Raw genomic sequence first — 25,128 nt, forward strand, 5'->3', positions numbered from 1 at the left:
TTTCCTACTCTTGGAAAACACCACCTACCGTACTGTAACGTCGTGAGACCATAACACCTTATACATTACGCTGAGTGCATGATAGGGGATCTCGGGGGAAAGTAGATTAAACCAATACATTTGATTGTTGTTACCGATTCAGCCTGTTAAACTGAATTTCGGCAGAAACGGAAGTGAATGACAGTGAACTATCTTGACTAGCTTGTAAGTTCCCGCCCACCTCTTCCTCTGGCCAATGAGCGGAGCCAGCACTAGCACGCTCCAGGGCCGGGAGTTCGCGGGAAACCGGCTGTAGACAGGCTACAATCTTAATCGGGCTCGGGATTAAACAACCACTTTGCGTTGCTAAATCAGGTTGTCATCGATTGATCCATTATGAACCATTACGATTAAATACGGAGCGGTGACACAGCCTAAAAACATCGCTTCCCCTGAGTGCTATGCTAACATTCGACGCTAGTTAGCTGGGTTGTCACATTGGCTAACGGGGACGTTGTGCTTCATGCTACTGTGCAGGGAAACAACTGCTCACTAGAAAAAGAGACAAAGGGGGAGCCGCTGTCAGCCACGAGAGATACACTGTTAAAATGAGTCTGTTCAATTTAGACCGTTTTCGTTTCGATAAGAAGGCAGCGACGACAACGGACAAAGACCAAGAGAGCGGGTCCAAAAGTCCCGAGTCTGAGAAGGAGAACAAGCCAGGTAACTAGCAGATGTTAAAGCTAGCTTACAACGCTGGTAGCCAGATGTGTCAGGCATGCCATCTTTATCAGTCGTTAAGTAACTTGCTTTTTTCATGCTGTAGGCCAGACTGACTGTATTTCCTACATGCTAGATGCCAAGGGAGCCTGAACCATCATAGTTTTCGATGTACACACTGTTGTAGTTTATTTATTAGCATGGTCAGATTGTGTGCTTGTGATGTAGCTGAGCAATACTGACAAAATAAAAAAAATCTTAGTACTTTGAAGGCAGTGTCTTGGTATCAATAATGTGAAGGGGTTTTAGAAATGACTATTGTCACTTAGCTCTGCATCCTTTAAGAGTAAAAATACACTGACTACTCTACACTAAAGGTATGTAACAAGGATATGATGAGTTCCCACATCTTAATATGTCACCCAGCTGTCGTCCAAGTTGCCCCAGTTCAGAGACATCACACAATCTAGTAATTAATACATGATGTCTAAGCCTACTGCAGTTGTGAGTCTGATAAAAATTGTGTTTGGTCCTTTACAAAGCCACCATATTTAATTTATACATTCAGGGGTCTTTTGGAGGAGGTTAGGTGGATGTCTACGAAAATAATGGAGTAGTTTTAATTAAATGTGAAAGAATGTAAAACAAAAATTATGTAAAGACATGACTATTGTTCTCAGGTTTTACTCTTGTAGCTGTTCTATCTGATAGCTGTGATTGCATCTGCTAACGTCTTTTTTTTTCCACTTTGCTTTCCAGCTCAGATGAAAACAGTCAAAGGTCCACCAAAGTCCCATGCCCGAGGAGTGGTTTTTGAGGAAGTCATTACGGTTGATTTAGAGGAGGATGAGCCAAAAACCAAAATATCATCAACGAGGAAATCCATGTAAGTGTCATCTAAAATGACAACATTTGAAACCTTTTTTCACATTCATGCTGATTCATACTGATGTACTGATCTGTTGTCTGTCTTCTGTAGGGACCCTGTAGCGAAATCATCTAAAAATGTGGTAACAGATCATACAGATGATGAGGACAACGATCTGGAGGAAAAAACGAACAGACTACTAGAGATGTTTCCTCAGCTGAAGAGGAAGGATCTAATGGAGGTGAGTTGAGACGGACCACAGAACTTAGTTTGACCCTAGCAATATCTAGCGGGATCTGTATTAAGGCTTATCAGTGTACTTTTATATTTATTTTTCTTATCGCAGTGTTATTTCCTGTCAGAAATATCCGGAACGGTCTGACTGATTTAATGATGATAACTAAATGTCTTATAAGGATAAAATATTAAATTGATCCAACTAGGGCTGGGCAATATATCGATATCGTGACATGAGACTAGATATCATCTTAGATTTTAGATATCGTGATATGGCATAATTGTCTTTTCCTGGTTTTAAAGGCTGCATTACAGTGGTGTAATTTTCTGAACTTACCAGACTGTTCTAGCTGTTCTATTACTTGCCTTTACCCTCTTAGTCTTTATATCCACATTACTGGTGATTATTTATCACAAATCTCATTGTGTAAATATTTTGTAAAAGCACCAATAGTCATCCCTACAATTTTGTCACAAGATTGATATAGAGGTATTTTGTCACTGTTCATCCTTGTTCTGTTCTGTTTACAGGTCATTGGAAGCACAAGCACATTGGAAGGGGCTGTAGCTGCATGCCTGTTGAAGTTTGGTGATAAAGAAGGTAAAAAAGTTTTTCATAAACACATATATTCACTCTCTGCTCAGTTCCACATGAACAACAGATACAGGCTTTTCTGTGGTGTATTCAAGTGTGAAAAATTCTTAGTTAGTTGTGGAGAAAAGAGAAAAAAGGTCAGATTTTTAAGGCTGAAAATAAGATAGATTTGTATATATGATCTATTGAAAAATTTATAAAACAAATCCAAACTTTTCAAGAATGAACACTGACTCAATGAACCTGGTGTACACTGAGATGAGAAAAGTAAATAATAGACATTTAAATAATTCCCAAATATGCTAAACAGTGTCAGCGTCAGTAAACATGCAGTGCCATGCGAAAGACAAAAAAAATCACTTTTCTCAGTCAGCTGGCTGTTTTTGAAAACACTGACTGTTTCACCTCAACCTCAGACAAAGGCAGAAAGAGAAAGCCGGATGGATCCAGCAGCTCTCAGGACAGCGGTGAGATTCAACCCAGCAAGAAGAGGAGACCATCAGTGGTGAGATTACTAATACTACCATCGTGTTTTAAAATTAAATTGCCAGAACATGTTCATATTTTCAAGATTCTGCCATTTTTATTTTATTTACAATTAAAGCCATTTTATGTGTTTCTATTGCTGTGATACATCTTTTACAGTATTTTGACATGTTGATTGTAGGTTTTACACTCATACATGAAAACAGTAAACCTGTTTTTTTTGAGGGCTTTGACTGCTTCTTTATGCCCAAGAAGCAGTTGGAAAAAGTGCAGAAAGAAAAAAAAAAAGAAAAAAAAAGGGAAGATGAGAAAAACACAATTTATTTTTGCACTTGCACAATGGACTAAGTGGAAATTCCTCATAAGGATGATGAGATTGTTTTTGTGTTGAGAGTAGAGACGAGGTTTTTTATGGTGTTTTATGGCATTTGAATCCACTTTTTGAATCTGAATCCTTCAGAATCTTTTGTTGAATTTTATTAGATTTACTTGTCAACATTTCTAAGAACATTAAGGATAAAATAGCTACTACTCAAAGATGCTTTATCACCTCTTATTGGCTGAGAAGGCAGAAACACTATGGTTTTAAGTGACAGCCTAATTAATGTTCATAACCTGTAGCTAATACCTGAACCTGTAGCCACTGAAATGTTAATTAAATGTATCTGTCACATTCAATTAACAGCTGCAGCCTACTGTGCTTCAGGAGCAACTTACTCCAAATACTGGAGGTCCTGATTCAGAGCTATGAGGCTGATGAAAATGTTTATGTGTCTGCACCTTGAAAGATTTACTAGCCTTAATGAAAGCGAGTATTTTGATGACTGTGAACGGGATTCAATATGGATTGAAACCCATCCCCAGTGCAGTGTGATGATGAAAAAAACACAACTATTTTGGCTTTCCCTTAACCCCCTATAACCGAGCATAATGTCGACACTATGCTAGACCATGTTCTACAAAACATTGAATAACTTTGGAACCGTTTATATTTATATCAACAAGCTTTTTTTGCTGAGAGATTCTCAGCTTCCCGAGGAACTTTGAATGGTGCCAATTTATGGTGCATGCAGTCACGTGATACAGGAACAAGCTTGCAGACTTCACTGGCTTCACTCGAGTCACTGTGTGCACTCACTGCGCAAAAAGTAAATGTCTGCTGTCTTCCATATATCAGCAGCTTAGGTTATCTATTTTCCAATGATATATAACATTTTAATATTTACTGTCAGAGGGGATATTGACCAAAATATGAAGACAGCACCAAAATGTATATTTTGTCACATTGTGTACTAAACAACATCCAGAACGTAAATAAATGGCTATAACTCACTGAGGAAAAGTTGGATTTAAACCAAACTTCACATGGAGCTCCAAAACACCTAAATACAACTTTTCATGTCAAAAAAACAAAAATTCCCTGGTTGACAATGGAGTTATTCAACAAAACAAGTTTTTTGACTGGGCTTTGTTTTGTCAAATATGGTATGCTCAGACAAAGATAATGCATGATAGTGGCTTTACACTGCTCCAGAAGGAAAGGGCAGGTACCCCTGATTCATATTATGTACAACACTTGATACTCACTGGAAGAATAAGCTCAGAATTGGCAAAAATATAAAACTACATCCAGGGGCTTCTTTGTCTATGTAGGTTTTAGAGGTTTAACTGCAAAATCCACAGTTCAGTAGGTTTTTATTGAATTGAAATGTTAAGGAGTCTTTCTCAGCTTTGCATTTATCTTTCTTCTAAAGAAAACAAATTCTGATGAAGAAGAGGATGAAGGTAAAGAACCAAGCTGGGAGAAGCAGGAGGCCATGGTTAGAAGACTGCAGAAGAAGTTTCCTGACCAGGACAAGGAGGTGACGACACCCACAGACACTCTTAATGTCCCTGTTCCTTTTCCACTTGAGATTACTTTTTGGCTCAAAACTGTTTCCACCCACTCAAACTGTATTTACTGTAAATAACGTGGCTGAGCCTACGAGGTTGTGATGTCACAGGATACAGTATAACATGATGATACACAAACCCAACTGCTATGTTTTACCTTGCACACTAGCAATTAAGTCTACTTATCATATTAAACTTGTTTAGAAACATTCAATTCGAGAGTGATTGACTAAGCCACGTATTTGTCCAATGATGCCTTAGCAAAGCACAACACTTGTCTATCATCTACTCTCCTATCTATTCCATATGAGGAAAAAACAAACAAACAATCTTGTAGGCTGATTTTGTCAGGCTGTTTCAGGAAACAGTGGATCTTGTGTGTTAGATCTGAACCTTGCTGATGTCTGTCTTGGTACAGGAGCTGCGGATGGTGCTGCAGGAACATGACTGGAATGTTGAGGATGCTCTTCAGGTTCTTCAAATGTTCTCAGATCCAGGTCTGAACACAACCATCTGTATCTGGCTATCTTTTCTCTCATGTGTATATATATGTGTTCTTTTCATGTACAGTTTCATCTTCTTATATTGATTCTGACTGTCCTTTTTTTTCTTTTCTTCTGACAGATAATACTAGCTTCAGCTCACCTGAGTCAGAGGAGAAGAAATCCAGCAAATCAAAGAGCAAAGACAACTCAGACGGGGACCACAGAAAGTCGAAGCGCCATAAAAATCATGGAGACAGTAAAAACAAGAGAGATCGTAAGCACTCCAAAGACCATAGAAACGTCAGTGAAACGGATGGGGACAGTACGGATGCTACAAAGGACAGTGAAGACACAGACTCAGAAGAAAGCGACGGGTCCAAAAACAAAAGTAGCACTTCCACTCTGTCTTCATGGCTTAAAAAAAGTTCTGATTCAGTGTCTTCATCCTCTTTGAAGAAAACGACTACCTCTTCATCCCAGAAGCCGTCCTCCTCCTCCACCTCCTCTGCTGCCCAGATGATGTCCAGATTTGCCAGTGGGACGAGTATAGCCAAGAAGGAGGCAGCAGAGAGAAAGAGGAAAGCACGTGCCTCGGATGAACACGTCAGTTCTGAGGGGGAAAATGACTATGAAGAGGACACGGTTAGCAGTGAGTTTGAGGACTCGGATGATGAGCTGGACTCTACAGGTGGCATGACGGAAATGAAGAAAGAGATCCTCAGTTTCTTCCAGGAGGCGTCAATAGATGAGCTGTCACTGATTGCTGGGTGCTCTGTTAAAAAAGCCCAGAAGATTGTGGAACTGAGACCCTTTGATAAATGGCAAAGCCTGGTGAGAGAACATGTCTGTGTGGTTCCTTTATGGGGGGAAGTTTTAAAAACAAAGAGCTACAGTCAATCATAGTCGAACACCTGGTAAACGACTTTCATTTCATTCACACCTTATTCACTTATTGAGCACGTCCGTGTCTGTTTTTAGAGACAAGACATTCCTTACGATCTGCTGAATAGCAGAACTCTTCACCACCTGACCATATTTCACTGCATGGTCTTAACATTTTCAACAGCAGTTGTTTTATTTTCCAAACATCAGTCCATTTATACATTCATAAGGTTGTCATCGTACAGTCAATATTAATTTGAATGGGATAGGATTAACGGATTAATCATCACAGGATGTCATGTGGTAGTGTTTGCCCCTTTTTATCATGTGTGTTTGGTTTAAAAGGTCAAGCTTAAGCGTAAAAATATTTGAAGTCACACTTTAAATGCAATCACATGTAGCAGCCTATCTGGCCACTGCGTTCTTGTAGATACAAAAACATCAACATACAGGTTAAAAAACGGGAAAAGACATTCCACAGAAACATATACTTTTCTGAAATAAGTAAATATTCCTGAGATCTTTATTACATTTACTAATGCAGCAGTATCACTGTTGTCCTGAAGTGAAACATCTCACACAGTGTCACATCGTACAGATAAAAATTGTTTTCATGAGAAGAGTACAGAATAACTTATACAGGCCTATTTAACTGTATCAGTGAAACGAAGACACAGGCGGCTTTGGCAGGTAGAACATGCTGCTAATGTTGTGGCACAATTTAAATTATTCGGTGGTGTGTGTACTGTTTACTCATGATTTGGGTCTTTTTTCTGCATGCTTGTCCTCTTGTAGCTGTGTTTTTAGTGTTACACTCTTAAATTCTTTGGACCAACACTATAAATCTGTTTTCTAGGCATAAACATTAACAACTTGTATTAACCTGAAGTTAAGGATTGGACTATTATCAGCATTGCCTTATACTGACTCGTAGATCGTTGTAACGTAACCGTTCAGTTTCTTTCCACTGACAGGTCATCTAATGATTTATCAGAGTAGATATTTACAGATTGTGTGTGAGTGGTTCAAGGGTAATTTATAGATGCTTTACATATTATGTGACATTATGCTCTCTCCTCTTCAGGTCGATGCCTTTAATAAGGATTATGGACTGTCAGAGGACTTATTGCTGGGCTGCAGAGTCGTCCTCAAAGAGCGGAAGGTTGTCCTGGGGCTCATGTCAAAATGTGAGACCATTTCTTCAAAAATGGTCAAACAGGTCACCATGATGATGGAAAAGGGCACAGCGGCCACAAAACAGCCCAGTGTTCTCAACAGCCAGTGAGTGAAATGCACATATACATATACTGTAATTAATGAATAGTCCATAAAAGGGTAAAACAAGTTGTATTTTATGTATGTATGTATTGTATTTCTTATAGCATCACGGTCAAATGTTATAATAAGGTTATACCAGATTTTAAATAGTTGCTGCTGAGTCACATTATCTCAGTGAGCTTTTGATGATGGATTGGAAATAATTGCAGATTTCAAAGCTTTGGGCTAAGTAGTTGTTAACCAGCAGATTTATAAAATAATGAACTGTCTGATTCTTGTTCTCAGTTTGTTATTTCTCATCTTTCAGATTTCAGCTGAAACCTTATCAAATGATTGGTCTCAAGTGGCTGCTTCTTCTGCATGAACACAACCTGAGTGGTATCCTGGCTGATGAAATGGTAAGGCAACCAAACTAGGACCAGTGAGTAGAGACAGTACCAACATTTATGATGTTCTGACCCATGAGCCCAAAGTCAAAAACAGCTTGTTTGAGCCACTAGTTAATGAGTGTTGCTGTGGCAAGGCAAGTTTCTTTATATAGCACATTTCAGCAACAAGGCAATTCAAGGTGCTTTACATAAAACATTAAAAGCAAAAGAAACACAAAAAAGAAAATTTAAATAAAATTTTAGTAATATACTGTTTTGTGATCACCTCTGTTTGAACACGTCTGAGATAGCAGGGATGATCAGAGAGAGCAACATCAGTCTCCACAACCTTAGAAATGTTCAGACCCTTGGAGATGATTAAATCCAGAGTGTGCCCCTTGTTGTGTGTGTGTGGGCTCCGTCACACTCTGAGTCAGTCCATAAATGTCAAGAACGCTACACAGTTCTTTAGTCCCTCTGTCCTGGGGGTTGTCAACGTGGAGGTTCAAATTACCAACAATAATTACACAGTCAAAGTCAATACAGATTATAGACAGCAGTTCAGCAAAGTCATCAAAAAAGGTTTTCACAGTATTTAGGTGGCCTGTAGATATTTAGGAACATAGCTCGAGAGGAGGATATCAGCTGAAGAGCCACATATTCAAAAGAAGCAAAATTTCCATAAGATATGTGGTTGCGTTGGAGGGAATCGTTAAACAAAATGGCAACTCCACGTCATTTCTTATGCACTCTAGCTTCACTCATGAAACTGAAGTTGGGAGGGGATGACTCAATGAGAATAGCAGCACTGTTATCTCGGTCTAACCAAGTTTCAGTAAAAACCTATAATCAAGATTGTGCTCGACAATAAAATCATTGATTAAGAATGTTTTTCCTGCCAAAGACTTGACATTTAATTAAGTTAGATTGAGTGTGTTAAAAGCATTATCTGCTCGATTTTTTTGCAACAGGCTGTGGTTGATGAGAAGTGGATGCTAAATGTGATAATTTTGCAGAACTGGTTGAGTGCTTCCTGTTTCGTTAGCAGGTTTACAGTTCTTTTTCTATTACCCATCAGGTAATAGATTGGGGAAGCTACCGACACATTGGGCTTCGGCTTTCACTGGGAATATTCATGAGTGCCATTTGCTTTGCAGCCTGGACCCAGCAGATATCAGTTAGAGCTTGCGGTGTTTTGTACACAGATAGCTGGACGTGCTGTGATATTATCAGGCTGTGGAGACAGAGAATGATTCTGATGAAGTTGTGGATGGAGGGAGGTGTAGGGCGTCGCAGCTGTTTCAAAACTGGTGGATGTGGACGCTGACAAGGGTTTAGGGGAGAAAAAATGGGAGTAGGGCTGGGTGTAATTTCGGTCCCAGCAGTGACCAGCTCTTTCATCTGGTCAGTGAACAACTCCCCTGGGCTCTGATAACTCTCATGTTTAACGCTCTCTTCAGGCAGGGGCCAAGGCGGCTCTCTTTCAAGGTTTCTTCTGCGCTGTTATGTCTTCCTCCAGTCTTGATTCCTCTTGTCTATTGTTCTTGGCAGAGTTAACAGATGGTTAACGCAGGAAGTAAAATAGGTTAGAGGTGAACAATTTTACTCCTGACTTGTTAAGGCAAGGTCCATCTGCCTTCAAAAGATGTCTGCGATCCCAGAAAAAGTCGAATTGTCAATAGAGTCCACTGAATGGACCGTACATACAGTTGAGAGCCACGTGTTCAGTGCCAACAATCTGCTGAATCTCTCAACTCCTCCTCTGACTGGCGGTAGAGGGCCACTGATAAACACTTAAGCATTCAAAGTGCTGACTGTTGTTGGGCCTCAAACCACGAGGTCACACAGAGAAGGCCTATATGTAACCTGTGAGGCCTGATCACGAGGTGCGTTTTCCTTTGTTTCCCCCGAGACAAAGGAATAGCGCCAAAATGCTGCTTACAGACAATGTGAATCCATTGCAAACTCCATTTCCAAGGATGCTTTGCGATTTTCACACCTCAGCAGGGAACAGTCAACGTACAGTCTCATTGGCGGAGATGCTCCTGCACAGCGGAGCGTCCTGATGACGCAGCCATGACATCACCACCCTTTAAAAACTGAACGTGCCCTGAAGCACACGCCTTTCCCATGTCGCTGAGCTAGGGGTAACTTCTGTTCCTCTGTGAGTCAGCTTGACTAAAGGGGGTACCCCACGCACATGTTTTCCCCTCATCGAAGTCTTTCCCCTCGCCGGACAAGACGAGACTTCACCCATGTTCACCCGAACACATTCCTGGATCCGAGAGAGACCGCTGCTGCAACCAGCGTCTCCAAATTCCCACGAGAAGGAAGAAACAGTGTTTCTTCAGGAAGACGTGGAACTTTTCTGCCGCGCTTGTCTACACCAAGTCGCCTCTGCTGTTCTCTCTGCCGCGCTGCTGAGAGCCAGCTGCCGTGATTTTCGCCGACCGTGCGAGAATGGCCACCGTCTGCATCCGAGCCAAGGACAGGGCCGGACAGAAAGAGGGACTACACACACACCCTGCTCGCTTTCTGAAGCGACCAAGTAAAAGGCACAAGTCTGGGCAGAGGCAGTGTTAGTTGTGTGTTCTTTACAGCATCAGTTGCGGTTGTTTAGCATTTAGCTTTTTAGCTTTATTGCTATTATTTTGTTGTGTTGTTGACGGACAGCCGAGTCCATTTTTCTCTGTTTACTCTGAGGAGTATTTTAAGTTTGCTGCCTGTTTATTTGTGTTCACCACGCTAGACTGTTTTGTGTTTGTCCCGCTCGAGACTACCACTGTGTTTGTGCCACCGTGAGTGAGGAAGTAAGTTGCTTTGTCGATTAGACAACGTGCGTCACAGACTGCCGTCCGTACGCACGCACGCTGTCTGTGGACAAAGGAACCGCTTCTCTTCCCCTCACGATCACTTTCTTTCCTTCTTCTCCCTCTCTTGCGACTAACACACACACGCGCGCGCACACAGATACACGCACCGACATCTTTTTACACATCTGATGGTCAGATAACGTTAGATCCAGCATTGCTCTATCTTTCCTTATCCGCCATGAGACACGTGTGTTTTTCACGGCGTTGGGTGAGTGCAAGACGCCGTCTACCAGAAGGCGCGACCTGCTAAGTTTAATAAACAACTATCTTTAAAGAGAAGTTCTTCTGTCATTATTGTGCGTAACATATTGTGAAAAGTGGCTGATTGAAGGAGTCAGAGCTCGAATTCAACCCTTCTTTGTTCACCCTCGAATGTTTATCTCTCAGATATTAACATTCTAGGTGAACTCCTTTTATGAGACTACCTTGTTTGGTCATTGGTCCCGGTTTCCGGGTGGTGATTAAGGTTAATATCTTATTTTCATAATTCATAATTATCTATGATAATTATGAATTATTGCTAATAACCAGATCAGATGTTAAACAGATCACTAAAGTCTCATTTCATCACTTCAAACTGGTGTTTCACAACATCATTGAACTCTATGTGCACTATGATGTTTTTTTACAGTTGGATGTGCAGCCACGATATGCACGATTCTTTCAGTCATGTCAGAAACCACCAGTATTTTGGTGTTTTTACTGCACATGCTTCTTACATCTTTTACAGCAAAGTCACCCACAATCCGAGTTTGATGCCCAGTCGTTAGCTTTTCCTATAGTCTTTTGCATTCTGATCTACTCTCAGTCCTTACCTTGCTGTGTGCAGATGAGAGGTTATCCAGGTCATCAGATGGAAATCCAGGGTTCTGCAACAGTGATGCAAATCTGTTCTCCAGTTGCACACCAGTTTGTTGGGGAGGTTTATTGTTAGCGCTCCCTTTTGCAGCTGTCCACGGCTGTGTCCTAAGTACAGGGGTTTAAGAGGTGCTCTGCCTTGATGATAATGCAGGCCAGCCAGTCGCATCACAAATCTCAGGGCACTGGGCTTTGCCTGTTACTCATCCTCCCATTTCCCAGGGAATGATTTACTCTTATGCTTTGCACCAACAGAGTCGGTATCAAAGAGTGTTTTGTGTAATTGTGTAGTCACCCTGCAGGTGAATAAACAGTCAGAAACATCAGGGAAGACGGGAACAAAGTAAAGGCAGCGGAGAGTTAGATTTGTTGTTTTAGCTCCAAGATGGTGAGAGAAGTGAGAACTTTTTTATTTGTGTGTGGTTTAGTAAAGGTGAAGTATCGTTGAAATCCTGTCAGGATTTTTGCTGTGTATACTGGTGGTGAGTGATCTGAAAAGCACATCTAAAATTTTTTTTTTTGTCAATCCACCTGGCTCGCTCTTGATCCTTTTGTGTCCGTGTTTGATAACTGACCGAGTCTCTCTCTGTCTCTCCATCTCGCTTTCTCTCCCTTTCTTTTCCTCTTGTCTCTCAGGGTTTGGGAAAAACAATCCAAGCTATAGCGTTTCTGGCCCAGTTGTACCAGAATGGAATAGATGGTCCTCACCTCATCACTGTGCCATCTTCTACACTGGGTAACGATCCCCACCACACACACTTTTCAACTTTGCTACATTGCATAATATTAATCTGACTGAACAACACTGACTTAGGTAATGATGCTTTGCAGAATGTAGTAGCAACAGTAATGTAACATGTTGTGTAAGGTTGTGTTCATACATTAATTAGAAAAAGCTAATGACAGAGCAAAGCAGAAATGTGAGCAGAAAAAAGTAATTATGCACCCACTGTAGTTTCCATGACAACAAAGGTTGTTCCACCTATCTTGTTTCTCTGCTGTATATCTCATTACATATATTTTCCATAGATACTACCTACCAAAAATATGTTCATTCAGTAGCTCTCTGTCTATGTGTGTTTTTATGAAAAACATAAATTCACTGTACCAGAAACAGACTTTTTTGGCCAAATTTCAAGCAGTTTATTACATGCTTTTGAATACCCTTAACTTTTAAGAGTGGTTGACATTCATGTGCTCTGTGGCCACAAAATGAGCTGCTTTTTAAATGCTGTTATTTTCAAAAAATAGCAGCATTTAAGTTTGTGTTTATTACACATCCTGGAGCTTATCTTATTGTCTTTATAAAATTGGCACTTCAAAAAATCAATTGTTTATTTGTGATTCATGCAGATTTCATTTTATTTCTTGTAGATAACTGGGTCAGAGAGCTCAAGCTGTGGTGTCCAAGCCTCAAAGTTCTAGTTTATTATGGTAAGACTTTTTATTCATCTTTTCACATTGGGATTTGGTACCTTTTTGATGTTCACTGTGATCAAGTGTGCACAGAGATAGCTGGAGAGGACACTTATGCAGAGCCGTGTCTTCAATACTGTTGGTCTGAAATAGTTTCGCTGCATCGCACTGTCTTCCGTTTCCTCACCTCTCTCATTTCCTTCACAGTTATTTATTGAGTTCACTTAGAGATAAGAATCTGTAAAAGGTTAGTGTCGGTCACGCTGTCATACTGTGTTACTCTGTATATAATGATGTGGCCAAAAAAAACTCGACTCTGGCTTATCGACGGATGCAGCGGCTCAGTGACTTTCAGGGGGCAGTCCTAGATGATATTGATACATCTTTTTTTTTACAGTTTTGAGACAAGTGTGTGTTCATATGTTCTACACAGGATCTGTAGAGGACCGCCGCTACCTCAAACACGACATCCTCAATGAAGATGTTGAGTTCAATGTCATTGTGACCACGTAAGCAAACACACTCACACACTGTATCAATTTTTTTTTTATAGATCAAAGGGTCTACTGGAACCAGGGTTTTTGAGTGTACAGCCCTGGAGGTCCAGAAGCAAGTTTTCACTCACAAGTCCACACAGACTGAAAGTTCCTCTTTCCTTGTTTTCCAGGTATAACTTGGCCATTGGAAACGACAGCGACCGCAGCCTTTTCCGTAAGCTGCGTCTGAAGTATGCTGTGTTTGATGAAGGTCACATGCTGAAGAACATGAACTCTCTGCGCTACCGCCACCTTATGGCTATTAACGTTAGTTCACCGATATTTTGCCATGTATTTTCTTTCAACACCACCTCATTTCTGTGGTTTCTTCATATCTGTCTTCAGAATACTTTGCCTTTCTATCCTTGAATTTCAGAAGTATTGCAGCTCTGTCCAGTGGCCATCAGCTTTACTGGACTTCTTACCTGGCGTACATAAGAGTTTAGGATGTCACTTTCTCTCTCTCCTTTTAGGCAGAGCATCGCTTGCTGCTGACAGGAACTCCCTTACAGAACAACCTCTTAGAGTTGATGTCTCTCCTGAACTTCATCATGCCTTCTATGTTCTCCAACTCTACTACACAGCTCTCCAAAATGTTTTCTATGGTAAGTGTGTAACTGCGTTTTATCTTTTTATCTCAGTTTGTGTGGGCATATGGTAACTATGCCATTGGGAAGGTTGATAGGACCAAATAACCGCATGAACACCACCTAGAAATACAAGCCCAATTACAAACGTTCTGATACTTCATAAAATAGTCGGCTGTGAGATTATCATTTGACCTCTTACTTTGATTGTATCTCCTGGCCCTCTACTTCAGTACATTGAAATGATTTGTTTCACAAGTGTATAAACAGAAATGTCATGTTTCAGTATTCACACAGAGAATGAACAAAAACATCCCAGAGTAATTGTATGCTTCTTTGTTTTTTGGCCTATCTGAATCAAAATGTGTAACAATGAATGTTGTGTTATGTGCCAGAAATCCCACGAGGAGCAGAGCCGTTTCGAGAGGGATCGCATTTCTCAGGCCAAACTCATCATGAAGCCTTTTATACTCCGAAGAGTCAAGAGCGAGGTATGTTAAACTTCAAATGTAATTTAATCCAAAGAATCAGAGTTTCCATTAAAAACACTTAACTTAATTTCTGCAACACATGTAACTTATTTCATTAAGTTTTTCTCGCTAAGTAATTGTCATAATAGGAATAATCATTAGTTGAAACCCCGTGTCAGTATTGTAAATAACTAATTTCCCGTTTTTCCTTTTTACAGGTCCTCAAGCAGCTGCCAGCCAAGGAAGAGAAGGTCGAGTTCTGCTCAATGAGTGAGAAACAGCAGGTTCTCTACCAGAAACTCTTAAAAAAACTCAAGGCCTCCACCAACGGCGAGAGTAAGCCTCATTTACTGTACAACTAACACGAGTTTTGGTGGAAATAATGTGATTCAGTGAGTCATTACTTTGATGACTTTTTCCCCACAGAGCGTGAGTTGTGTAATGTGATGATGCAGTTAAGGAAGATGGCCAACCACCCTCTGCTTCATAGACAGTACTACACCACAGAGAAGCTCAAAGCCATGAGTAAACTCATGCTCAAGGTTAGTTCTGCTCCTGACTAGCTCTTTGTTTTTTCTGCTGCAAGGCTTAGCTGGTCGATGCCATCTTAAGGCAAAGCAAGTTTATTTAAATAGCACAATTTATACACTTAGGGCAGTTTCAAAGTGCTTTACATGTATATATTTTTTTAAAAGTATTTGGATTGTGGTAGGGATTTTGACATTATTAATGTGGCCCAAATTATCACTGTTTACAATTATCACAATATCCGTCAAACTGTCCTGAAATACTACTTTTAGTGCTGAAATATAAAAAAAAAAATTACTTAACATCATGTCTGCCTTGGATTTCATCAAACCTAACAAACAATGAATTGTATGATTCAATTTTGTTGGACTCTGCTAAAGAATTAATCTAAAATACATTTAAAAGCACCATTAAAAATGAGCGGGTTGGTTGTGAAAAGTTTTGGACAACTGATTTGAAATTACTTTAAAGGCTTCACAGTGTCTCTCTTCATTTTATGCATCTGTTCATGTTTTCATACATGTCTTGATTTCTTTGGGCGAACACTATATTTTCAGTAGGTGTAATCAATTCTTGATTCATTCTCTAAACTAGTGTCCCTCCTTTTATAAGGTTTTTGGGGTATTTCTCCAATCTTTACTCTCATTTTTCTTTCCCAACCTCCTCAGGAGCCAACTCACTTTGACGCAGACGCAGCTCTGATCCAGGAAGACATGGAAGTGATGTCAGACTTTGAGCTGCATCGTCTCTGTCAGCAATACACCTCCATCAGCTCCTACCAGCTTGAAACCAATCTTCTGCTCGACTCCGGGAAGTTCCATCACCTCACCGGGCTGCTGGCTTCACTCAAGGACCAGGTAACCAGGAATGTGCAGAACCGTGCCTGTGCACAAATAAAGAATCGGTAAATAAAGAATGCTATTGATGTTTAGATCATGTAGCTTAACTTTCCTCTCATCCTACAGGGAAACCGAGTGGTTTTATTCAGTCAGTTCACCATGATGCTGGACATTGTGGAAGTACTGCTGAAACATCTGAAGCATCGCTACGTTAGACTGGACGGATCCACACCCATAGCAGACAGGTCAGAGTTGTATTGTAAATAATAGATTTATTTTGCAACATAACTATCGCACATGGTCCTAATCTGAATCAATGAGTCTAGCACCTCAATTACTCTAGCTGTTAATTCACAATGAAATATTGCCACGTCAAAAATGAGACAATCTAAGCAGCATTTGGAAATCATTTTAATCAACATAGCATACAGTGTATCACAAGTAACGGTGTAAATGTCTTTGTTCTGCAGGATTGTGTTGATCGATGAGTTCAACACGGACCCTGACATATTTGTGTTCCTGTTGTCAACACGTGCCGGCGGCCTCGGCATTAACCTCACCTCAGCTAATGTTGTGATCTTACATGACATTGACTGCAATCCCTACAATGACAAACAGGCTGAGGACAGATGTCACCGTGTAGGTCAGACCAGGTGAGATCATGGAATCCGAGGAAAGGCTGCAAATTTTTACGAATTTAGAATAAAAGTGGAACAGAAGACAACTTGAGGAATGAGTATGAAGTAATAACTTTGTGGTATGTTCATTCAAAATCTTATTCCCTAGTTTCTCTCATTGTAAACATTTCAAAAGTAGATGATTAAATCTATTCTGACATACATTAGGAGGTCCTGTAAATACAATTCTTACTTATTACGTCAAAAATTATGTCGGAGCATTCTGACAAGCTAATACAAACGCACAAATTAATACTTGAATTACACAGGATACACAGGGTTGTACCTTAAATCAGTGCCATGGTTTTTAGCATTACAGTGTACACACTGAGCTATATTTTGATTTTGGAGAAAGAAAACCCTGAACAAAGTAGTAATAAGTAATAATTGGAATGACAGAATCTCCACAGGTAAAATTCCCCCCTTCAGAAAAGTGATTGGCACAATGACTAATGTACTTCATTGTGTTTGTCAGGACTGTGCAAGTGATAAAGCTGATCAGTAAGGACAGCATAGAGGACTGCATACTGCAGCTGGGCCAGAAGAAACTCAAACTGGAGCAGGACATGACCACCGCTGAACAGGGTGAGGAAATATGTAAACACACACACACACACACTTTGTCAACTGCATGTGCATGTTCTCTCTCAGCAGTGCATTTTTTCTGTCAATTTATTCATCTTTTTTTTTTTTTTTTTTTTTTTTTGATAAGGCACAGTGAAAATCTGCATGAATCTGACTTGACCAGTAGCAGATTGTTGCATATCATTCATACATCAAGTTTATTAGTAAAAAAAAGAGGATAATCACATTCAACTTCAGTCCTCTCTCATGTCTCATCAGGACGGAGAGGCATGTAGTAGATGTCGTCTATACAGAAATAACAATGGTATTATTACAATAGGGATGAACAGAATAACATTATTTTGTAAATAAAATACAGACATATCTGAAAAATAAGAATCAGAGAAGACATGCAACTTCCAGGTGTGTCCAAGCACTGGTGTAGCACTAATGGAAATAGATCTAGAGCTTAAGGGGAGTTACCAATTCTATGCCATACCAAGTTGATTAACCATATTTGCGGGCATACTGTGTTTGAACCAGTTCACTTGCGTTTACTATAACCTTGTGATTTACAAATGCAAAAAACAATTAAAACATCATTTGTTCTTTAGGTGGTGAGGGGAACATACCTGAAGATATGGCATCTTTGCTCAGAGCCTCACTGGGACTGTGATACGCAAACACGTGAAACTTGACTGTACAAATACATTTTTAAAGGCATTTTTGTGATTCTGGGCAGACTTGAGTGTTCTGATCGAACACACACATTAGTGTCTATACTGGAAAATTACTGAAAACCATATGCTGCCATGGAGAAAAAAAAAAAAAAATCCGATATTGAGATCTCATCTCATGTGTAGCATGGTAGCTGTGCCTAAAACACTATTTTTACATGCACACAGGTTTTGCTCTTACTTTGACCAAGAGACCAGTATACATAGGCTAGGCAAGAATTTTGCCTTTTTATATATTCAGCACTCCACATGTTATGCGAGGGTCTCAAACTGTAAACAGAACATGGTGTTTTAGAAGTTCAGACTGAACCACCAGTAATGCAGCATATGTTGGAAGGCAGCATTGAACTTTTGATACCCTGGATATTACGACTGAAATAAAGTATCATAATTTAAGTTCACACATCCATGTCATGTGAACACAGTTCTTATATTATTCATGATCAGATAAAGGTACTGTATGTTTGTAAGGATAATGACTGAAAAAGTTTAATTTCAGTCTTAAAATTTAGCATGGAAATTGTGCTTGCATACCTGCAGAGGTGGTGTAAGGAGTATAGTAGATTTTTACCATCTTTCTTATGTGACAGTGTAACATCTTGCCTGTTCCTCTTAAAAAAACAAAAAAAAAAACAAAAAAAAATGTTTACACCCAAACTTGTTTTGCTGCCATGATCCATAACAACATTTTTTAAGAGCAGCAGGTAGGACAACTCTACAGAATATGTTGATTTCTTCTTCTACGACCAATACAGAACATTTTTTGACAGTTGTGGTTGCATCAAAAAGTTAGCCAAGTATTTGGTAAATTGTATTCACTGTCACTATATGTGTAACATGTGGAGTTTCATCCTGATTTCATAGTTGAAGTCTAACTCTGTTACCATCTGTGAAATTGATGAGCAAAGGCAGCCTGATTGGTTTCTAATTACATGGTTGTTTGGGTGTGGTCCATGCATTTAACATACAGTCATTACAGTTTTATAGTATGGAAAACAGTATTCAAGTACAAAAATATAAGATGATTGGTTCTTTTGCTGTTTTTATTCCTCAAAATATCTTAAGCCAGGTGACACAAAGATAATGATGATTTGAGGAAGCAGCTGCTACATTGATGCACTGTATGATTGCGTATTGTCTTGTAAGTGTACACGTGTTGCTGTAAAAGCTTTTACTAAGTAATTTGTATGTTTTTTTTAGGTTCGAGTTTGAACTAAATAATAAAGATTTCAATAAATATTTGTGTGGTCATGACTTCAGCGGGTCAACAGGAGGGGCTGCCAATAATATATTTTTTTTTTTTTTTTAAATGTATGAATTACTATATAGTATTCATCTTCTGTCAAACCACCAACAGAAAGTCTTTCTATGATTAGGTTTGTCAACAACAAGGTTTTTGGTACACATTTTGAATTGGTTTTGACTGAATTAGGATGGAATTTGGGTGAAAATTTAAGGCTTGTTTTCATTTACAAAATAGGTAGTGGAAAATTCCCATTTTTGGTGTCAGCAGTCTAAAAGGATCCTCATCAAAAGTGGTTCAAATTTCATTAAATTGAATAATCAAAATAGCTTTCGATAAATAAAAATGGTCAAAGTTTAAACACAACTGTAAACATGCAAATCTGAAAATCTTGGAAAATGTACATTCTAATTATGCAGTGTCAGTGTAATGATGTTTGAATCTGGTGACTTGAAGTCAACAGGACAATTGACTTTGCTCCCTTCTGTGAATGGGCGCATTAATTCGTTTTTTATTGCTTGTCATGTGGCACAATGCATCACTGCATCAGGCCTAAGAAAAACTCAAGGTGGCTTACAACAGTGAATAGCACCAAGTCAAAATCTCTTTATTTTGACAAATAGGAGTGTTCAAGAATTTTTACTTAAATATTACTGAGACAGTTACATTGAAGAGAACTGACAGCTAACTACTTCTTTTCTTGTAAGGATGGGAATGCCACTTGTCTCGAATATGATTTTAGTAAGTAAAAGTTATGAAATGTGTGGAGGAAAAAAGAGGCAGTGGTGGCTGGTATGAATACATTAATGTTGACAAGCAATTCAGGGAAAATACAAGGAAAATTACAGCTTACAAACTCTTTAAAAATCCATAAACTTAAGTTATTATTCATTACGAAAAAGCTACTGTAAAATCACCTACAACATGCTGTAATCTCATAATCTACTCGGCATTGGGCGAGTATCGTCCACACCTGAAGCCGGTCAAGTGAGAATCACATTTGATGGTATAAGTGAAATAGAGAACTCCTTTGCGCAGTTGACAGCTTAGAGAATGAGTTCCTCGCTCAGGAAAGATGAGACACTTCCCTACTAAGTCATTGTAAAGCACATCCCGATCCCAGACTTCAAACCTCAAGTCCTGACCCAGTTCCACTGAGCCAAAGTTATAAGTCACATTCCATACTGGGTTATTGTCGTCCATCACTGTCTCCGTCTCCTCGTATATGCCGTTGTAGAAGATCTTAATGTAGGCGTCTGTTTTCGTGAAGGTGTCTGCCTTCAGACCAGCAGCTCTGTGGATCTCCAGTCTGAGAGTTCCTCTGCCAGCCCGAAACGGACAGCAGTTGTGGTCCAGGTTGGGGGTCGGGGAGCAATTTTTTAAACCCAGCTGGTCCTCCTTCAGCTGGTTCTCTTTAATGTACTCTGTGATAGTGCTTTTCAGGTTATCACTGATCTGCGAGTCCTCCACCAGATGATGCAGAGGGAAGATGGCATAAGAAACCACATCAGGGTTGTCGTGGAGACTGTTCATCCAGCTGTGGTAGGCCTCGGACGGATCCTGCTGGTAGAGGATGTCGGGGAAGTACCTCTCCCCTCCAATCACCTCGATCTTATGGGTCATGAAGCCTTGATAGAAGCCCATGCTCATATTGCCCTTCAAGAGGTTGTCACACTTGTTGGAGAAGGATACATTGGCAGGGAGGAAACCCAGAGCTATGCGGAGCTCAGCGTTCAGGCAGTTTTTGATCTCAGACTCTGAGAAGCCCTTCAGTGTGGCCAGGCAGGTCCTGAAGGCTGTGATTCGCTTCACTTTACCACCAAGTTGGACCTAGGAAATACAAATGATATTATAAAATAACTATCAAATGCAAAATTTATCATCTCGTTAAGTTTCATCAAAACCACAAGGGGCAACACCATTATGACCTTTCAGAAACTTTCCTAGCCTTTCTTTAATTTCTCAACAGACCAGTCAATTTTTGGACCAAATTTTCCCATCTCTCATTTATTTAAGATATTCATAATTTCAGAGAAAATGCTGAATGAGAGTTGGATTCTTCAGAAGTGTATGTTCAAATCGATTAGACGAGGGCACAGGTTTGCATTGACATCAAAATAGAAATCAAGGATTCAACACCATATCAGAGAGACATTCTGCACAACAGTATAAGAGGCAGGGAAAGAGGACCTCATCTGTGTCTGACCTGGTGTATGTAGTGTGTTCCATAGGTGTCAATCAGCCGTCTATACAGGGCTCTGCTCTGGCTTGTATTTAAACTCTGTGGGAGTCTCTGCAGATGCTTTGTGAACTCTGTGCTCAGCTGGGGATGGTCAGCCAGCCTGTAGCTGAAATAACAAGACATGTGAAGTTCAACCACAACACAATGAGAATATTATCTTGACTCGTATGTTACAAACACAGTAAGAAATCGAGTTCATCGTGAGGTCTCACCTAAAGCTGTTGTAACTTTGCCAAAAATGAGTTTTCTTTGTGCACTATTAGTTTGTAAATCAATTTCAAACGTAATGAACATTTTTGAGCTGTTGCTTACATTTATTTTTCACATTTTAGTCCATTCTATGCTGTGACCTATGCTAACAATACATCTGCTTCCTTAACATGCACGGTATGTCAGGAAAGATAGCATCTGCAGATGCTTTTACTCAAACATTACTATTATTACATCTATCAATATTACATCTGTTGAGCCCCCATTGGATTTTATTGCTGTTCTTAATTACAGTCAGAGTAAGGCTGTGTTAAGCCAACTGGGATTATATTTACATCTAACAAAACAGGATTCCTGTTTTAACTACACTCTCACATGTTGTATAACTGTATGTAACAATACTACATCATCATGAAAGCATTTTTGGTGCAGATAAATATCAGTCTGATTGATAATAATAATACATTTTATTTATAGAATTTATACTCAAAGTACTCAAAGACACTACATAAGTTAAAAGGATCATAAAAAAAACAACACATGACATAAATCACACATTAAAAGCAGTTCAATTTAATAATCCCAGTAATACTACATCAATCAACACTTTACATATAATGACAGTGTCCCATTTTTACCTGTAGTAGGAGCAACTGATTTCATGGATGGCAAAAGTGGCTTTGTCCACACTGTGCTGCGAACGAGCAAACTTCGCCAAGTCTGAGCGGCTTCCTCCCATCACTGCCTTGCCAATATCATCTAAGCTCAAACCCAGATCCCAGTTGTTGTTAACTAAGGAGCTGGAGCTGCGCAGCAAGGACTCTACAGAGTGGTGGAGGGCGCTAGAGAGCTGTTTACTGCAGCGGCTGAAGGGACGCCAGTCAAGCACTGCTGCTGGGAGCCTCTGAATCTATGGAGGAGGAAAAAAAGGCAGGATGTAGAGTGGGATGCAGGTGCAGGAAGAAAAGATTTAAAGGAAGTGTGGTGTAGTACAGAAGAAGAAAAGACAGCAGAGGGAGCAAAAAAGAAGAAAACAAAATGAGTTTGATGGAAATAACTGCATGACATTTAGACTGAGTGAAGTCACCGTGAAAAGGAGGGTGGAGAGAAGGCTGAGTTTTATAGCACTCACCTTGCCATTTTGAAAGGGGTTTGGACACAGTGTACAGGTGTGATTGTCAGCCAGATGACCTTTGACATTGATGACATATGCTCCTGTTCGACGCATCCGCACCACATCAAAACCCTCCCCAGCCAGGTTGTACCCCGGAACAAATGGGGCATTCTCACACTCCGACCCAGAGCCAATCCGACATCCCTGGACTCCATAGACGTGCAAAATGACCGGCAAAGCCAACATAAACAGGGTAAATTTGCTCCTCTGGAATCCTCCAGTTGGCATGGTTACCTAAATGTAACAGATCATGTTGAGGGTGAAAAAGTATTCAGTAAAGTCAAAACTTAAAGGACGTTTTTGCAATGAAATACTCATTGTTGCCTTATTTTGCCTTTTACCAATGATCAAACAGCAGGGTTGTTGCTGATAGGAAACTATCTAATATTAGAAGATGAATTATGTCTGTTACACAGTGAATGTAGATGATCTTTTAATCCTCCCTGCTCTATAAACTGGTGCATGTAATCCTGGCACAGATGCTGTGTAAACACTAAAAACGTGCCGAATAGAGACATGAACTAAAAATAGTATGCTAGAAGAGGGCATGCACGCTTACCTTGGACTGTTATTGATTTATCGTCCTTCGGATTGTGTCTTCGTCTTCTTATTGCAGTTGTCAGGCTGTAGCTAAAATTCTTCTCCAGATTTTAACATTCAAGAAAAATACATTTTTTGTGCCTCTCCCTCTTTTCTAACGATGGCACTGCTCACTGTGGACAGTGAGTTGCAGAATCTTGGTCCTGCTGGAAAGGAAATCACTGTCAAGAGAGCCTTGGCTTTACTGGCAGACTGTATTAAAATCCAGCCGGCTGCACTCTTTTGTCTGTCCTTCGCACTATGAAAAAGAGGGAGGGAGGGAGTTGCCCTGCTTCAGGGCTATGTGTGTCTATCTGTCTTCTCTCTCTCTCTCTCTCTCTCTCTCTCTCTCTCTCTCTCTCTCTCTCTCTCTCTCTCTCTCTCTCTCTCTCTCTCTCTCTCTCTCTCTCTCTCTCTCTCTCTCTTTCTCTCTTCTCCAGGGCCTGCTGACCAATTTCCTCAGCATGAGTGGGTTTGTTTTTATGTTCAAGAGCTCCCTCCATGAATCCCTCACAGCTGTGTGTGTGTGTGCACACGCATGTGTGGGGGAGGGAGATTCTTGTATAGTCACGAGAGTAAAGATGCACGTTAGTATGGGCACTCTTTACGGGAAATGGATGTGGTTATGTGTATGTACGTGCATGTGTGTGTACTGGTGTACTGTACATGTGTGTATGTCTGTTGGAGTGACTGTGTGTCTTTTTGTCTATATAATGTCTAACCCAGCCTGTCTGTGTACTGATAACCTTAAACAAACCATGAGGTCAGCTTTGCCATTGTCTATATATGGATGTGGGTGGAATGTTGGTGGTTTTTTCAGTAAGGTCAGGGAAGATAAATGCGTCTCTCTGCACTCTGTGCAAGAGATTTTATTCAACATGTGAAAGTGAAACTTTGTTTTTCTGCCCAGATAAGCTATTTTATTTAGAGAAGTAATATGTGCTTTGATGCCACATTTATAGACTTGTGCATGCTCTCCTAGTGGGAGGACACTTCAACTGTAACTTGCATTTTGTACTAACCCTATCATTATGCTGTGAATACAATTACTGTCATGAAAAGTTAAATATGTAGCACAGCTCCATTTGTTGTAAGATTAAAAAACAAAACTCATACACATCATGCAGACCTGTTCCTGTTACAAGGCCAATTATTTGTGTAAGGGACCACTGATAAGGGTATTTATAGAGAATTCAGGTCATGTCTAAATGTCTCATGACTAGAGACATAACAAGCATAAATACAATATAATCATGAAGACACAGATTCATGAAATTGCTTTACATTACTTTAATTAGTACTTAAATGCACAATATTGACATACATTTATAAATCTTGTAAATTTCAGTAGTATGATATAAAAAAGTACAAAAAAAAATAATCATAATGCTTCTTCTGTTTATGTTTTTAAAAAGGCTTATCAAAATGTTCATCAATAATCTGTAATTTACAAAAATTAATTTAAAAATGTTTTATGAATGCTACATTCAAACAACATCATATAAAGCATTAAAATAATTAAATGCAAAGTAAAAATGTTTACATGTTATTGTGAATCTTGGTCTCAAGAGGGCAGTGTTGGTACACTTTGGCCTTTGGAAACTACCTCTTTGCCTTACAATGTTTCATTTGCTGGTTTCAGAGGCAGATTACTCTTAAATCACAATAATGTAAAAGTAATGCTTCACACTGGGTTAAGGTGCACATCATGCTTTCAGGAAAAATTTCTAGCAATAAATGTTTCTCTAAAACTATTGAATGAACTATCCATAGCAGTAGTTAAAATGTGAATTACTAGCCGGTT

General features: G+C 39.7%; 2 protein-coding genes across 2 annotated transcripts; one reads left to right on the forward strand and one right to left on the reverse strand.

Moving 5' to 3' along the window:
* Positions 1 to 235: 235 nt before the first annotated feature.
* Positions 236 to 19,115, forward strand: smarcad1a (SWI/SNF-related, matrix-associated actin-dependent regulator of chromatin, subfamily a, containing DEAD/H box 1 a). The gene is made up of 23 exons (XM_067612214.1): positions 236 to 702; positions 1,459 to 1,585; positions 1,679 to 1,808; positions 2,336 to 2,405; positions 2,816 to 2,904; positions 4,640 to 4,747; positions 5,197 to 5,275; positions 5,403 to 6,094; positions 7,230 to 7,426; positions 7,731 to 7,821; positions 12,159 to 12,258; positions 12,897 to 12,956; positions 13,372 to 13,447; positions 13,606 to 13,741; positions 13,948 to 14,079; positions 14,457 to 14,552; positions 14,750 to 14,867; positions 14,958 to 15,073; positions 15,728 to 15,916; positions 16,025 to 16,143; positions 16,369 to 16,551; positions 17,051 to 17,160; positions 17,754 to 19,115. Exons 1-23 carry the CDS (start codon positions 588 to 590, stop codon positions 17,813 to 17,815), a joined length of 3,195 nt encoding a protein of 1,064 aa, XP_067468315.1. The 5' UTR covers positions 236 to 587; the 3' UTR covers positions 17,816 to 19,115.
* On the reverse strand, positions 17,255 to 25,074 carry prf1.5 (perforin 1.5). Its single transcript, XM_067612241.1, has 5 exons — positions 23,305 to 25,074; positions 22,704 to 22,979; positions 22,210 to 22,481; positions 21,326 to 21,467; positions 17,255 to 20,949 (listed from the first exon to the last, which is right to left on the reverse strand). The coding sequence occupies exons 2-5, from the start codon at positions 22,971 to 22,973 to the stop codon at positions 20,062 to 20,064; spliced, it is 1,572 nt and encodes a 523-aa protein (XP_067468342.1). The 5' UTR covers positions 22,974 to 22,979; positions 23,305 to 25,074; the 3' UTR covers positions 17,255 to 20,061.
* Positions 25,075 to 25,128: the final 54 nt, after the last annotated feature.

The sequence above is a fragment of the Thunnus thynnus genome, chromosome 2 (assembly GCF_963924715.1).
Source record: "Thunnus thynnus chromosome 2, fThuThy2.1, whole genome shotgun sequence".
Lineage (NCBI taxonomy): Eukaryota > Metazoa > Chordata > Actinopteri > Scombriformes > Scombridae > Thunnus > Thunnus thynnus.